Source organism: Malaclemys terrapin, chromosome 18, assembly GCF_027887155.1.
Source record: "Malaclemys terrapin pileata isolate rMalTer1 chromosome 18, rMalTer1.hap1, whole genome shotgun sequence".
In the NCBI taxonomy this organism is placed as follows: Eukaryota; Metazoa; Chordata; order Testudines; family Emydidae; genus Malaclemys; species Malaclemys terrapin.
Window position 1 is genome coordinate 11,760,129 of NC_071522.1, and position 13,639 is coordinate 11,773,767.

A 13,639-nucleotide genomic window follows, 5' to 3' on the forward strand; every position below is an offset into this window, starting at 1 on the left:
CCATTGGATGTGAATCCAAACCATAAACATGACTGACCAGGTTCTCAAAAGCAACATAACCTTAGTCTGTACCCATATTTGCTCCCCACTGAGAAACCAGCATCATTTCCTGTAGCAACTAAAAGAACAGGAGTACTTGTGGCACCTTAGAGACTAACAAATTTATTAGAGCATAAGCTTTCGTGGACTACAGCCCACTTCTTCGGATGCATATCCGAAGAAGTGGGCTGTAGTCCACGAAAGTTTATGCTCTAATAAATTTGTTAGTCTCTAAGGTGCCACAAGTACTCCTGTTCTTTTTGCGGATACAGACTAACACGGCTGCTACTCTGAAACCTGTAGCAACTAAGATCCTTAAAGATCTCCAACCTTGCTTTGGGGGATTTTATGTGATCACAGCACAAGGAATGGAATTTCAGTACTGTTAGCAAATGGAAGGGTGCAGCCGTTATCAGACATCACGTTGACTGGATTCTCTTAAATCAGGACAATAGCTTGGCTACACACATTTGACCTTGTACTGTTCATAGCTACTGGATTTATTTATATGCATCATCAAAATGATTAGCCTTGATCCAAGACCCTCAGAAGGCAGAGCAGCCTTCTTTGCACCTGAATGCTGGGAAGGAAACCAAGATACAGCAAAATACCTTGTAATGAACAATGGTCTTTTCCTTCCAAGGGGAAGAGACCCTCCCCTTTGACAATGACAAGAGAGATCTGATTTTCAAGCAACTGATCATTCGATTTCAATATGTACACAAGAGCCTCTATTACCTCTTGCATTAGATTCCGGAGGAAAATAGTCTTTTGTCGTAGTGGGTCATGAACAAGCCCATCCGAGAAGAAAATCATCCCTTGAGGAAAGTTGTGCTGAGATAACCAGGAGACCACTCTCTGCTTTTGCATATCAGGACGGCCAGTGATATAGATGATCAGGTATCCCAGATCCTGCCAGTGGCTGTTAGAAGCAAAAGCAGCATGGGAGAGTGGAAAGCGGGGGAGAAGTCACCATCCATTTTAATCTTAATGAACATCTTTGCTGAACATGGGAACAATGTAAGAAAAGCCAGGCATAATCTCTCAATAGGTAAAAGGCTAGCTGGGATGGGGTCAGGCTTCTGATTTTAATAGCTAAAATCCTGGTGTGTACATGCAATAATTTGTATGCCTCAAGAGAAATGGGGAAGAGCAATAGGCAGAGTTGTGCAAATACTGTTGTATAAAACACCAGGGATAATTCATCTTAAATATTCCGCACCCTGTGGATTCAGTCCTGCTGTCCTTGAAATGGATGGAAATTTTGCCTTTGACTTCAACAAGAGCAGAATCACAGCCTGGGAAACTGAGATGCTCATCACTCCATTTTCAGGAGGGTTCAAGGGGCACTGAGTTTAAAATGATAGACCCCAATTCTTTGACCAGTGCAGCATTAACTGACTTCTTAAGTGAAGGAATTAGGTGGTTCTTAAAACTGATTCTCATAGTGCTTTACATGCGGAAGGTACATCATGCCTTGGGATTAAAATTCATTATGGCATAAAATCCTTCAATATCTCACCAGCCTTTTTGATAATCAGAGTAATAAATGGAAAAATTATCCATTGACTCCATACACTTTTAGGCCATGTTTCCCAGAGGCAGCCTTTTAACTTTGGTGCAATTTACTGTGGAAATCATGAAGTTAAACATCTATAAAATGTGTAAATATCCGTGCAAATCAGGTATAGCTGGATATCTGAATGATACAAAAATGTATCTGCAAAGAATTATGGGCCTTAAAACCCATAACATTTGTGAACAATCTATTATTTCTCGCTTCCAGTTTGATCCCCTTTGTTAAAAAGGGATGAGGCAGGGACTCCAAAAACACCACTGTGTACGCGTCCCTTACCGGACAACGTCGACTGCCCCAGCTCGGACTTTGGGGTCACTACCCATGATTGAGACACTCGCTGCAAAGGAGCCATCAATGCTAAACACCACACACTCCATTCCCGGGGGAAGCACAGTCAAGTAACTCAGTGCATTGCTCTGGTCGCCCCTGGAGAAGAAAAACAAAGCAAAGCATCAGAACTCAAACTCTGTGAATTACAATGAAATCCAGAAATGAGGTCTGTCTGGGACAAGGCATTCAAGGCTCCACAAGCCTAACGGGACTCAACTATCTGGTTTCCACTATAAACCAGAAAGTAAAGATGTTGGGACCCTTTAAGAAGCTAATTTTCCAAGTCCACTGGGCTAAAACAGTGAGATTTGCATAAATCCAATTAAAGCACTGCAAGACAACAACAAAAATCACTGACAATACAATAAAGTCCTGGAGGGTTTGTCCTTTTTTGCAACTGAGAAATAAAAATTAGCCCTGGATTTTTTAAAGCAGCCTAAAAATATCAGGCATCCACACTTGTATAGAAAAAAGCGATGTATACTTCTCTGACTGTGCATGTTTGCAAAAAGTCAACCTCACTATGTAACAGCAATGGACAGGAATCGACCATCCCTCTGTCCCTGTTTATTGTGCTGAAAATACTGGCCCAGAAGAATCTAACAAATTCACAAAAGGGGAGGAATTCGAACACTAGGTGCCTACTTCCAGAGCTCTGGCATCTGCAAGCTTCTACTCATTGAGTATTCTTTCACTGGAGCACAGCTGTTAGCACACCCGCAAAAGGCAGGTTCAGAGATTCCACAAATCCCTCACCTTTTCCTGCCATATGAATCATGTTGCTCTGCAGCTCTGACCCAAGCCCTGCCCCCTTTGTCACGGTGAATGTTACAGCTATAGGGGAAATTATATCTGGTGTTACTGGCAACATCTTGCAGGGTGGATTTCTGCTTGGAAATGTGCCTGCATCACGTCAGGTCCAGGCATGATCATTTAAGGGTAAGGAGGAAACAACTACTTCCATTCTAGCATGAAGCATATTAAACCTGCAATCTAAGACCCAGGGAAGCAGGAGATTGGCTCCTGAGTCAATTGCAATGTTTTAAACTGCAGACTTCCCAAAATAGACCTTAATTTGTTTTTAAGCAGCCCTATCTTCTCAAATTGATTGCCTGCTATTCTCCAATGGAATTATTACTAATTAAGAAAATATATATGTGGAATTGGAAAGCTGATCTTCCATTTGATTAGCTGCGAGGACACCTTTAGTTCCATTTTTATTTTAGAGGAGACGTTTAGTGGAATCTGCAAGGTATTTCCCAAGTGGGCCTGAAGTTTAACTCTAAAGTGGAGTATTAAATTAAAACTTTATGTCAAAGCATTTAGCAGTTTTCTTACTAAACATAAAAAGCTTTAGAAGCACATCTGCCCCAATCCACACACTTAGATTAATTTTATTTCACACATTTTTCCTCTTTATGCTTGACTCAGCAGAGGGCTTTTCATGGAACTCTTGAGAGCTAGGAGAGAGTCAATTGATTTCACTTCACTGAATTGTTGCTTTAAGGCTGTGTTTTTCAATTTAAAATAAGCCTGGCACTGAGTACAGAATTAAAGTGATTCCTTCAGTCAGCCTGACATCAACAGATGAACTGAACTGCAGACTTGGAACATGGCAATACCTTCACTATTCATTTCAACAGGAGAAACTGGTCACCACCTTGAGGAATGCAGATCATCCTTTACCCAAACCCCACCCACAAGCAGGCTCTGGATTACGCAAGCTACACCTTTGCTAGGGCCTTCAGACGGCCCTGATCCCCTGTATTTGCAAGACTAAACACTAGTTAGTGGAGTCCCACTGGCTGTTATTTGTATTACTGCAATGTCTATATATTGCAACCGAGATCAGGGCCCCATTGGGCTGGGCATTGTACAGACATATTAAGAGACTCTCACTGCCCCAAAATGCTTATAATAAAAATAGGCAAAGCACACAAAGGGTTGGGGAAAGGAAGCACTGGGAAATGGACACAAAGAGATGAAGTGACTAGCCCGAGTTTGCACAAGAAGTCTGTGGCAGAACTACACCGGCCACAAAACCATCCTGTCTCCAGTATCTTATTCAAATCTGCAGTGATGGCTCACGTGATGTGAATGACCATTACGAAGCCCAGGGGAGGCTTTCCTGCAAGTGAGGGCTTTGAAATATCATAAAGCACTTTGACTAGTTTTACTCCTACAGCTTAGTATATTAATCTTAGCAATTAACCAAGTCTGCCTTTGGTCTAGAAAGCAAAATTAACAGGAGACTTGTCCCTCTAAAAGAGCATCATTCCCCTTATGTGCATTAATTAAAACATGTTTTCAGATGGTAGCTAAGGATCACATGTATAGTTTGTTGCCAGTTATTATTAGTTACTTGCAATGTAAGTAACCCCCTTCCCTCTGCTTCCGTCCTCACTCAGAGCCAGGCTAGCTCATTGCCTTGCTCCTCTTCAGAACTGCCACCTCGGAGTACAAAAATTAAAACATCTGTTCAGCGGGGGTTTGCCAAGAGGTCCCACCTCCCAGTGCAAATATCCTGATCATAGCCCCACAGTGAACCCCTTGAACTGATATTTACCCCCATCCCCTCTGTCTATCCACACAGCAGCACCCATTTCCACAACTGGAACAGATACGTGATCGAGCTCTGAATGCCCTCTCCATCCAGACAAGGGCCATCATTTGGCCCACGTTGTCTAAAAGCATGGGCTCTTTTGTCTACATATTGAGCCCATGATGGTGGAATAAACATCTCCAGAGCAATAACTTTGCTCATTGTTGTGAACAAACAAAAAGTGTTTTTGCTCCGTTTGAAGAATGGCATTCATGGTAAATGCAGTTTTCTGTTGGGTTGTTTGTTTGTTTTTTAATGGCATAACTCTCTTTGTACTAGGGAATCCCACACCTTAATTATCGAACATTGAAATCTGAAAATATTACCTAACCACCATTTTGATGGGATACACGCCAACTCTAAGCCTCTTCTGTTTGGGTATGTTGTAGGATATTCTTCCACTGCTATTGGTGATCTCTGTGTCAAAATACACCCACCTGCCTGAAGAGGGTTCAGTCATAATAAGGATATCAACCTGTAAAAGTACAAACAAACAAAAAACTATTACATTTGTTAGAATACAACACCCATCAGACTCCTAGCACATGCTAGACTGGCTCAGAGCAGTAGTAGTTTAATATCCTGTCTCTGACAAGGGCCAGTACCAAATACCTCAGAGAAAGGTGCAAGAAACCCCACAGTGAATGGTTATGGGATAATCTGCCCACTGGACAGTTTTCTCATAACCCCTCTGTAGTTAGAGGGTGTTTTATGTCCTGAAGCATGAAGATCTATTATTTACCACTTTTTTTAAATTACTGGGCTCAATCTTGCAACATACTGAGTACTCTGGACTCCATCTTGCACAGCACTTAAGCACACAATTGCCCCCATTCAAGTCACCAGGGATTACTTCTACACTGAGTGTGCTTAAGTGCTGTGCAGGATTGGGACAAGAGTGGGACCATCTTGCAGAATCGAGCCCCTAACTTCGCATATTCCTGTTATCCCTATAAATGCCCAGTTCTCTTGGCCTGAATGATGTCTTGTGGCAATGAGGTTTGACTACAATTAAATGCTAAAACCCTTTTGAAAGCTTACAACAGAAGTGTTACCAAAATCTACCAATGCATTTACCCCCCTCCCTCTCCCTGCCCCCCTCCAGCTGCTTTTAGACTTCAGTGTGAAGTCATAGTTCTCATATAGACACACAGAAGGATGTTTCTGAGGATTTTGTTTTTCTAAGTCCTGAAACTTTCTATGGCCTTGGCTACACTCACGGATTCATAGCGCTGTGAAGCGCGAGTGTAGTCGCGCCGCCAGCACTGCGAGAGCTCTCTTGCAGCGCTGCAAGTGCTCCACCTCTCCGAGGGGAATAGTTTGCAGCGCTGCGAGCGAGTGTGCAGCGCTGCAGGCACTGATTACATTGGCGCTTTACAGCGCTGCACTCGCTGCACTCAGGGGGGGTGTTTTTTCACACCCCTGAGCGCAGCAAGTGCAGCGCTGTGAATTGCCAGTGTAGCCAAAGCCTATTGCTCACACTGTTCATTTTGTACCCTAAGTGGATTCTGTATCTGAATCTTTCAAGGACCCCTTAGCACAAGGAAGGAATGGGGAAAACATGAGAAAGTTTTGATAGCAATAAAGTGAGAAGAATCATTTCTCTACAGACAATTTTCAAAGGAGTAGTGGATCTATAAAGAAAGAAGAGATGTATTTTCTTTAGTGAATTACAGCTTGAACTTTATTTTATTCAATCATTCAGTTCTTCCCTTTTTCTTTTATAAAGATGGGGAAAAAATCTTCTGTAGTGTCAAAGTAAAAAGCAATTTCACAGAAAAAGCAAACACAAACTCTTTGCTCTGCACTCTCAAACAAGTCTCCTCAATCATATCCATTCCACAGCAACGACTTTATGGTAGGAACATAAAATGCTACTGATTCCTATGTCTATTCACCATGCCTCAGTTTCCCCATATAAAATGGAGAACGATGCTTGCCCTCCTTTGCAAAGTGTTTGAGATCCTTAAATGAAAGGCGTTATGTACAAGTGCAGAGTGGTACTTTTTCATTGTGAGATTTGACAGCCCCCCAAATTAGAACGTTAACTACACTTGCATGAGTGAAAATTCCACAGCCCAAATGAATTCTTCAGGGGAGTTGGAATGACAAACACTTCTTTTGCACCATTAAAGGCATGAGAGACTAACGACAGAATTTTATTACATCCTAACGCAAGCTTTGCTTTCCCCATTGCTGAAATGCAGCCCTTTCTGAGGCATGAATGCAGCAGCAAGGCAGACCACGGGCACACAGAACAATGTGGGGGAGGGAAGTGTTGTCAAAGGACAAAGCCCTTACCGGGGGGGGGGGGGGGGGGGGGGGGGGGGGGGGAGAGAATCCGTAAAATAATAAACACTGGTGTAAATCGGCATAGCTCTGCCAAAGTCAAGAGGCTGATTTACACCGCCTGAGAATCTGGCCCAGCTTCCACACGGAGCAGCTGGGGACTCTGTTTCTATGGAACACGGGGCTTAGATGCTATGGTGGCATAAATTAAAGACTTAGGCCCTGATTCAGCAAAGCACTTGAACATGTGCTTAAAAGAGCTCTGCTGAATTAGAGCGTTGGATACCATAGTGATGGGCACTCTAGGAACCCCCAGCTTAGACAGAACAGACATGGAACTCCACTTATCTTCCTCGGAACTGGGGTTCAATTGACCTTAATAAGATTGCATGTCGAATCAAGGCATTTCATGGCTGAAATCCTGGAGTCTTCCTTGCAGGAGAAAATAATGGAATTTGGGGTTACATTTAACAGAAGTGCAAACTCCAACATTACCCAAAAATAGAGTTATATGTTGTGTGGCCAGTCAAACTATTTAGGTTACAATGCACCTCCCCATAGAACACCGAGCATGCAGAAAAATGCATAATGAAAGACACTGGAAACAAATAAAATATTAATAAAGCATGTAAAATGCCTTTGAAACATCCAAATTAAGCATCTGACTGATCAGAACGGCATTTGGTTTAACTGCACTACCTTCTCCCTCACTCATCATCCCTGCATGAGTTTGTTTCCATACACATCTTTATAGCTTAATAAGTAATGTCTCTCCAAGTTAGTCTTTTTATGTCCTTCTCCCACCGCTGTATTTTGGGTTATACCAGAGACATGCATTTAAATGGCAGTAGTGGGTCTGCGGTCTGAAAGAGGAATAAACTGGGATACGTTTTCAATCTAGTTAGTTTCGTGCTTGTACCGGTTAGAAGCCAAATGTGTTCACTGTTACTGAGATGACAGAAAGTCGATGGGAATACAAATGAGCAGTCTGTAGAAATCCTAATGGACTCTTTTGAAGAATTCCCTTGGAAAATGGAATATATGTGTAAGCTGCAGCACTGTGCCTGACAGGAACAAAGAAATTCTTGCCCTTTTCAAGCATCTCAACCCCAGGTGAGGCAGTAAATATTCATCCCCATTTTACAGATGGGGAAACCGAGGCACGGAGCAGTTACATGACTTGCCCCCAAGGTGGCATGGCACTGCGCCTAGTTTAGAATCTTGGTCTCCCAGTTCTGTGCTCTAACTGGGAGGCCTCCCCTTACTAGCATCCAACACTGACTCCTCTAGTGTATTTTTACACAAGAGGCTGAAAGCAATCATAGCTCGAAGAGAATTTTCTGCTTACTGATGAGAGCAACCCAAAGTGAAGCTAACTACATCCGACTCCCAGATCATGCATAAAGTGATGCTTATGGAGTGCTCAAATCAGCACAGGATCCAGCTAATTTAAGAGTTGTCGTCCCTCCCACGGCTCCTTCTCGTGCCTCTATAATCAAAATCAGTCTGGATTTCAAGTGACCTTGTATCCTCTGCGGACACAGTGTGCTTTGTTCTCTTGCATTGCTAGCACAACCACCCCAACTCCTGAGTTCGTTCAGTGCAGGAAGCAGGGGCAGATCAAACACTTAGGCCAGACTAACTGCTGCTGCAAAAATGCACCAGGGAGGGGGAGTAGATGACACAGAGAGCAGACACCGTGCCAGTGATTCAGTTCTCGAAGCACAGGCAAGGACCTCAGGCATCCCACACATGAAAGGGGCCGGACCCAGTGTCTCACCCTCCCAGCACAGCCAGTGGCACTAAGGGTACACATGCTGCATCATTTTAAAAGCCTAGATTATTTGCTGCTCCTGAAAATGCTACCTGCCTGCCTCAGCACTGGGCAGGCAGAATGCCACCTGGGTGGCGCACATCCCCCACCTGGAAACATGCGTGTGAGTGCAAATGCCACAATCTAGGCCTTCAACAGCTCGAAAGGCAGAGTGGTCCAATGGATGGGGCACCTGAGTGGGACTCAGGAGACCTGCATTCCATTCCTGGCTCTAACTGACTTGCTATGTAGTGCTGGGCAAGTCACTTCACTTCTCTGTTTCCTTTTCCCTCCCACCCTGTCACCGTCTTGCCTATTTAGGCTTTTAAGATCCTTGGGACATGGACTCACTCTCTCTGTACAATTGTACCTAGCACAATGGGGCCCCTGTCTTACTTGGGGCTCTAGATGCTACTGTAATATAAATAAAAAATTATGTGGAGGGGGGTTACTTCATGAGCAGGCGGGAGTTGTAGTCTACTTGAATGCATAACTGAAGCCTTTTAATACAAAGCAAATATACTATGAGACTGCACTGTTCACTCATAACCAGATAGGTTCAAAATATCAATTCTACATTTGAGGAATGTTATGCATAAGTAGTAATCAAGTTCTGGAGAAATATAACTAACGTGCTTCTCGTAATGCCAGTACTGATGCCCGCTCCCAGCTTCCTATTCATCACTGTACCAAAAGATGATTTTTTTATATATATATATATATATATACACACACACACACACACACACACACAGTGTGATCAGAATAAAGAGTGGTTGAAAATCTAATAAAAGGGCTATGATAAACATCTGCAATAAAGTTTGAGCAAATCTGTGATCTTATCCCCTATGTCATCTCAAGTAATAGGGCTGTTTCAGAGTTCTTACAAACCAAGACACCAGATTGAAACAACGATCTTAACTAAATATAACCTCACCCCACTTTGATAATTAAATTTATATTGGCACAGGAAAGGCTGAATTCTGCAATGAGATCATAGCAGCAGCACATTCTTAGGAATTGTAGAGCAGAACAACAAAGCACAGAAATACTGTTACATGTACTCTACTGGGTTTGGAGTCAACATAAGGAGGCAAATTTATCCCCTGCTGTAGCTTAATTGATTTCAATGGAGTTACTCCCAGAATAAATTTAGTCAACTTCCACCATGTCACTCAACCAAGAGTTCTCTATGGCTGCATTAGGAAAAGCCACGCAATTTTTGCCTTTTACAGTAATTCAGTTGTGGGGGACTTTGCTATTACATTAAAGGCAGAGGTGCAACAAGGTTCCCTAAGCTGCGTTTCCAAATGCTGTGGAATGGGGAACAAACCGACTTTGAAAAGCCATTGGCGCGTGCGCACACACAATTTTCTTTTGGAAATGTATCTGCAATCTGCCACCATCCCAGACAATAAAGATTGTTGTATTGAGGGGGTTGGACTACAGGATCTGCACACCTCTTGAAATTAAATGGCCCATTTTAATAGTTTACTCTCCAGACATTTCACCTTTAACGAGCACTATATTAACCAAAGTTTACTATGCAACCAAGGAACCAGTCCAACAATGGCAGCAGAAATTCAGGCTTCCTCCTCCTACCCCTGCAATGGTTCTAATTTCTGAGGGGATAATCTTTAGATATGGATATCTGGCACCAAGCAAGCCTTAGCCTGTCTGCTAGGTTTTCAAGAAGGTGGCCAATGGTGCTTTTGAATTCTATAGGGTGAGAATCCAAATATTTACAAGGGAAAAGTGCATCAGAAATGCTACCAAAGGGGAGAGTGACAGTGACTAAATTAAATAGTCCTGGTACATGCAGTGAGTGTCCCCCAACTTCACTACAGTTATGGGACTGCCAGCATTCTATACATATTTGTCACAGCCAGGCTACGGGAACCAAGGTCCATGTAAGCACAGAGGTTCTTAGCCTTTTCCATACCAGGATCCCCACCTCCTTCCCATGTAGCAATTTGAAAAAGGCAAGGCAGTAGGACAGCTGATTGTGACCCTCACGTTGAAAACTGCTGCTGTGGTCAATTCTCTATCCAAGGTCACATGAAATAATGGCTGTTTCAGAGTACTGGAACTCCAAGCAAGACTTCTTTTGCATTGAAGTAAGATTCTCACTGTGCCATGAGGAAGTCATAATACAGACTGATTAGGGCTTATGCCTGATAATTAGTCCCGGTTGGCTTCTTTAGCTCACTTTCCCCAGTTTAGCATGTGTGCTGCCAGGGATTGTACTGCATCAGGTAAAGGAAAAAAAAAAAATCTGCCCCACGTCTACATGTATTTCCTGGTAGCTGAGGTGCGTTAAATAGCAGTGAGAGCACAACGCAAGCTTCCTTTATGTAGACCAGTTATTAAGAGTGATTATTTAACTGCAGATGGTTTCAAAAGCAAGATGCCCGAGGTTAGAGTGCAAGCAGTAGATTGTGCTCAGAACCCATTATTTCATTCCTAGCCTGTGATTACATTCAGCTCAGCTGTGTCACGACCCTGCCAGCAATGACAGGGCTAGGGATGCTATCTGTTGCTTTTCAATAATTCAGCTACCACCACCACCTTCATTTTCCTCTGACAAAACAGTGATAGTTATGCCATCACCTATTGTAAATGAAGGCTGATAACTCATTTAAGGAAACAACTGCAAGTCATTCTTTTAAGGCTATGTTCGTGGTATTAAACCACACATCTAGAGGGGACACATTTTTGTTTATACAAGCTGATGGCATAAGTGTAGCAATGTTGGACCTTGTCATTATTTTCGGTTACAGACATTTGTTACTAAATAAAACTGCACTGATCATGAAATCTAAATATGACAGAGCCACTGTTGGGCGATTCTACTGAAGCACAAAAAGATTCACCATTACAGTTTGCAATGAATCTGTGCCTATGTAATAAAATAACAACAAGCACTAGTATAATGTTTTTCATCTGCAGAACTCAAACTCTATGCAAAGATATCAGGATAAGCATCTCTATCTCTATGTCACAGATGAGAAAATTGAGACACGGAGAGGCGAATTGTTTTACTTTACTCGAAATCACATAAAAAGTCTGTGGCTCAGCTGGGTACAGAACCCTGGTCTCCTGACACCCAGGCAAGCGGCCTGTCCACTGCACCGCTAGATGCCTCACTGCGAAATTCACTTCCTGGTCAACAGCGGGGATACACTGGTAGCTTGAGAACTTCTGTCCAAAATGCACAGCCCTGCCACTTGAGCTAAAGGAGAATCTACAATAGGCTGGGTAATATTGTATTCTCTGCGTATCAGTCACTAATGGGCATCACACAGGTCAGTGGGCCAGACGTTCTACCCCAAAAGTGGGCTGGGTGGTTCACCCATCCTGCAACAAGCGCAATGATGTCCAGTGGGGCTCTGCCCCTCCAGTGCTCACTGCATGATCAGGCCATACACACTCACTGGTTTATTGTAGCTTAATGCTTGGCTTTATTAGCCTTAAACACTTCTATTGAATGAGACTTTTGGAGCAGCAACGGCCCCAGCTGGGTCACATTACTACTCCGGTGCTAAAATTCATCTTCAGCTTCCTAGTTTAAGAGAAACAACAATGATGTGACTCCCCCGGAGTCCCAATTCCTTTATCCGAATGTCTCATCTGGGGGATATACATTTTTTCTCCCATGATTTGCCGCTGCTACAGAATTCTCTCTTTTAATTCTTGTTCAGGAAGTTAATTCTGTCCCCAGTAGGTGGTGTGATAGGATGGAATGCTTAGGAATCACTTCACAGCTGATGCTCAGCATCCACCCGTTCAGATGGCCAGGAGCACATAAGAAAGGTGATGGGTAGAAAAGGTCAGATATCAGAAGGGTTGTTTCAGCACGTTTGCCAGGGTGACAGGAGATGCTAAACATAGTCCCCATCACTGTGGAGTCCTCTATGTAATACAGACAGTTAAGTGTGCTCAACACATGTCACCACTAACATTAATTTGGGGAAAATGATCCACAGAAGCTCTAGCTTTACCTTTTCACCCGTTAAAGCGACCATATCCAGGGGGCCATACATAAACCGCCCAACCAGTATCTGAGGACCATCTTCCGCTGCAATGACGTCGTTTGCTCTGTGATTGGCAGTTACATTCTGAAATGAAAGCAAAAGGTCAGTATTTCCACGTTGTTATGCCTTTGGTAGGCTTTGTATTAGGTTGTTTGTATTATATTAGTGTCTACGCCCCATCAAGGTCAGAGACGACAGACACTCATACTAAGAGGTAGTCTCTGTCCCAAAGAGATTGATTATAATCTAAACAGATGAGGCAGACAAAGGGCGGAAAGAAGGGAATATTATCCCCATTTTACAGATGGGGAACGGAGGCACAGAGAGATTAAGATTGGGACTTTTCAAAAACACATGAATTACTTAGGAGGAGCCCAAGTCCCATTGAGAAAATCAGCAGGACGTGTGCTCTTCTTAAGTGGCTTAGGATGGCATTTTCAAAAGCACCTAAGGAAATTGTTCAAGGCCACACAAGAAGTCTGGCAGAGCCCATCTCTCCTGAATCTCAGTGCAGCACCTGAATCACATGGCCACCCTTTCTCTCTAATGTTCTAGTATTGTTTATTAGTATTATAATAGTACCCCAAGGCCTCAGGATGCGGGGTGCTGAACAGATCCAGACAACCCTGTATTTAAACAAACATTAACACTACTCCCTGGGGTTGAAATTCTGCCCTGGCCCTTACAGAAGGCTAAGACAAAGCACATGAACGCTTAGGCCTTTTCCCTTGGAGAGGAGAATCAAACCCAGCTGTCACAGTTCCCAATTCTCCCGGATCTCACCATTGGATCCCACTGCCCTAATAGCAAGATTATGATTGAGGACTAGAAATCACAACCCCCTTGTTGTCTGGTTTAATAGCACTGGAGAGGGATAGTTCCGTGCCTTAGCCACACAAGTAAGGAGTCAGGACGTTCAGATTCTATTCTCAACTCTGCCAAGTACGCACTGG

General features: G+C 43.2%; 1 protein-coding gene across 1 annotated transcript in view; it reads right to left on the bottom strand.

Annotated features, from left to right (window-relative positions):
- PITPNM3 (PITPNM family member 3) overlaps window positions 1-13,639 on the bottom strand; it is a 361,048-nt gene that overhangs the window by 7,738 nt on the left and 339,671 nt on the right. The window contains exons 15-18 of the mRNA XM_054008467.1: window positions 12,654-12,770; window positions 4,877-5,025; window positions 1,895-2,044; window positions 778-961 (exon numbers count right to left, since the gene is read on the bottom strand). Of these exons, the coding sequence (XP_053864442.1) occupies window positions 778-961; window positions 1,895-2,044; window positions 4,877-5,025; window positions 12,654-12,770 (600 nt within the window). The remainder of the gene's footprint in view (window positions 1-777; window positions 962-1,894; window positions 2,045-4,876; window positions 5,026-12,653; window positions 12,771-13,639) is intronic.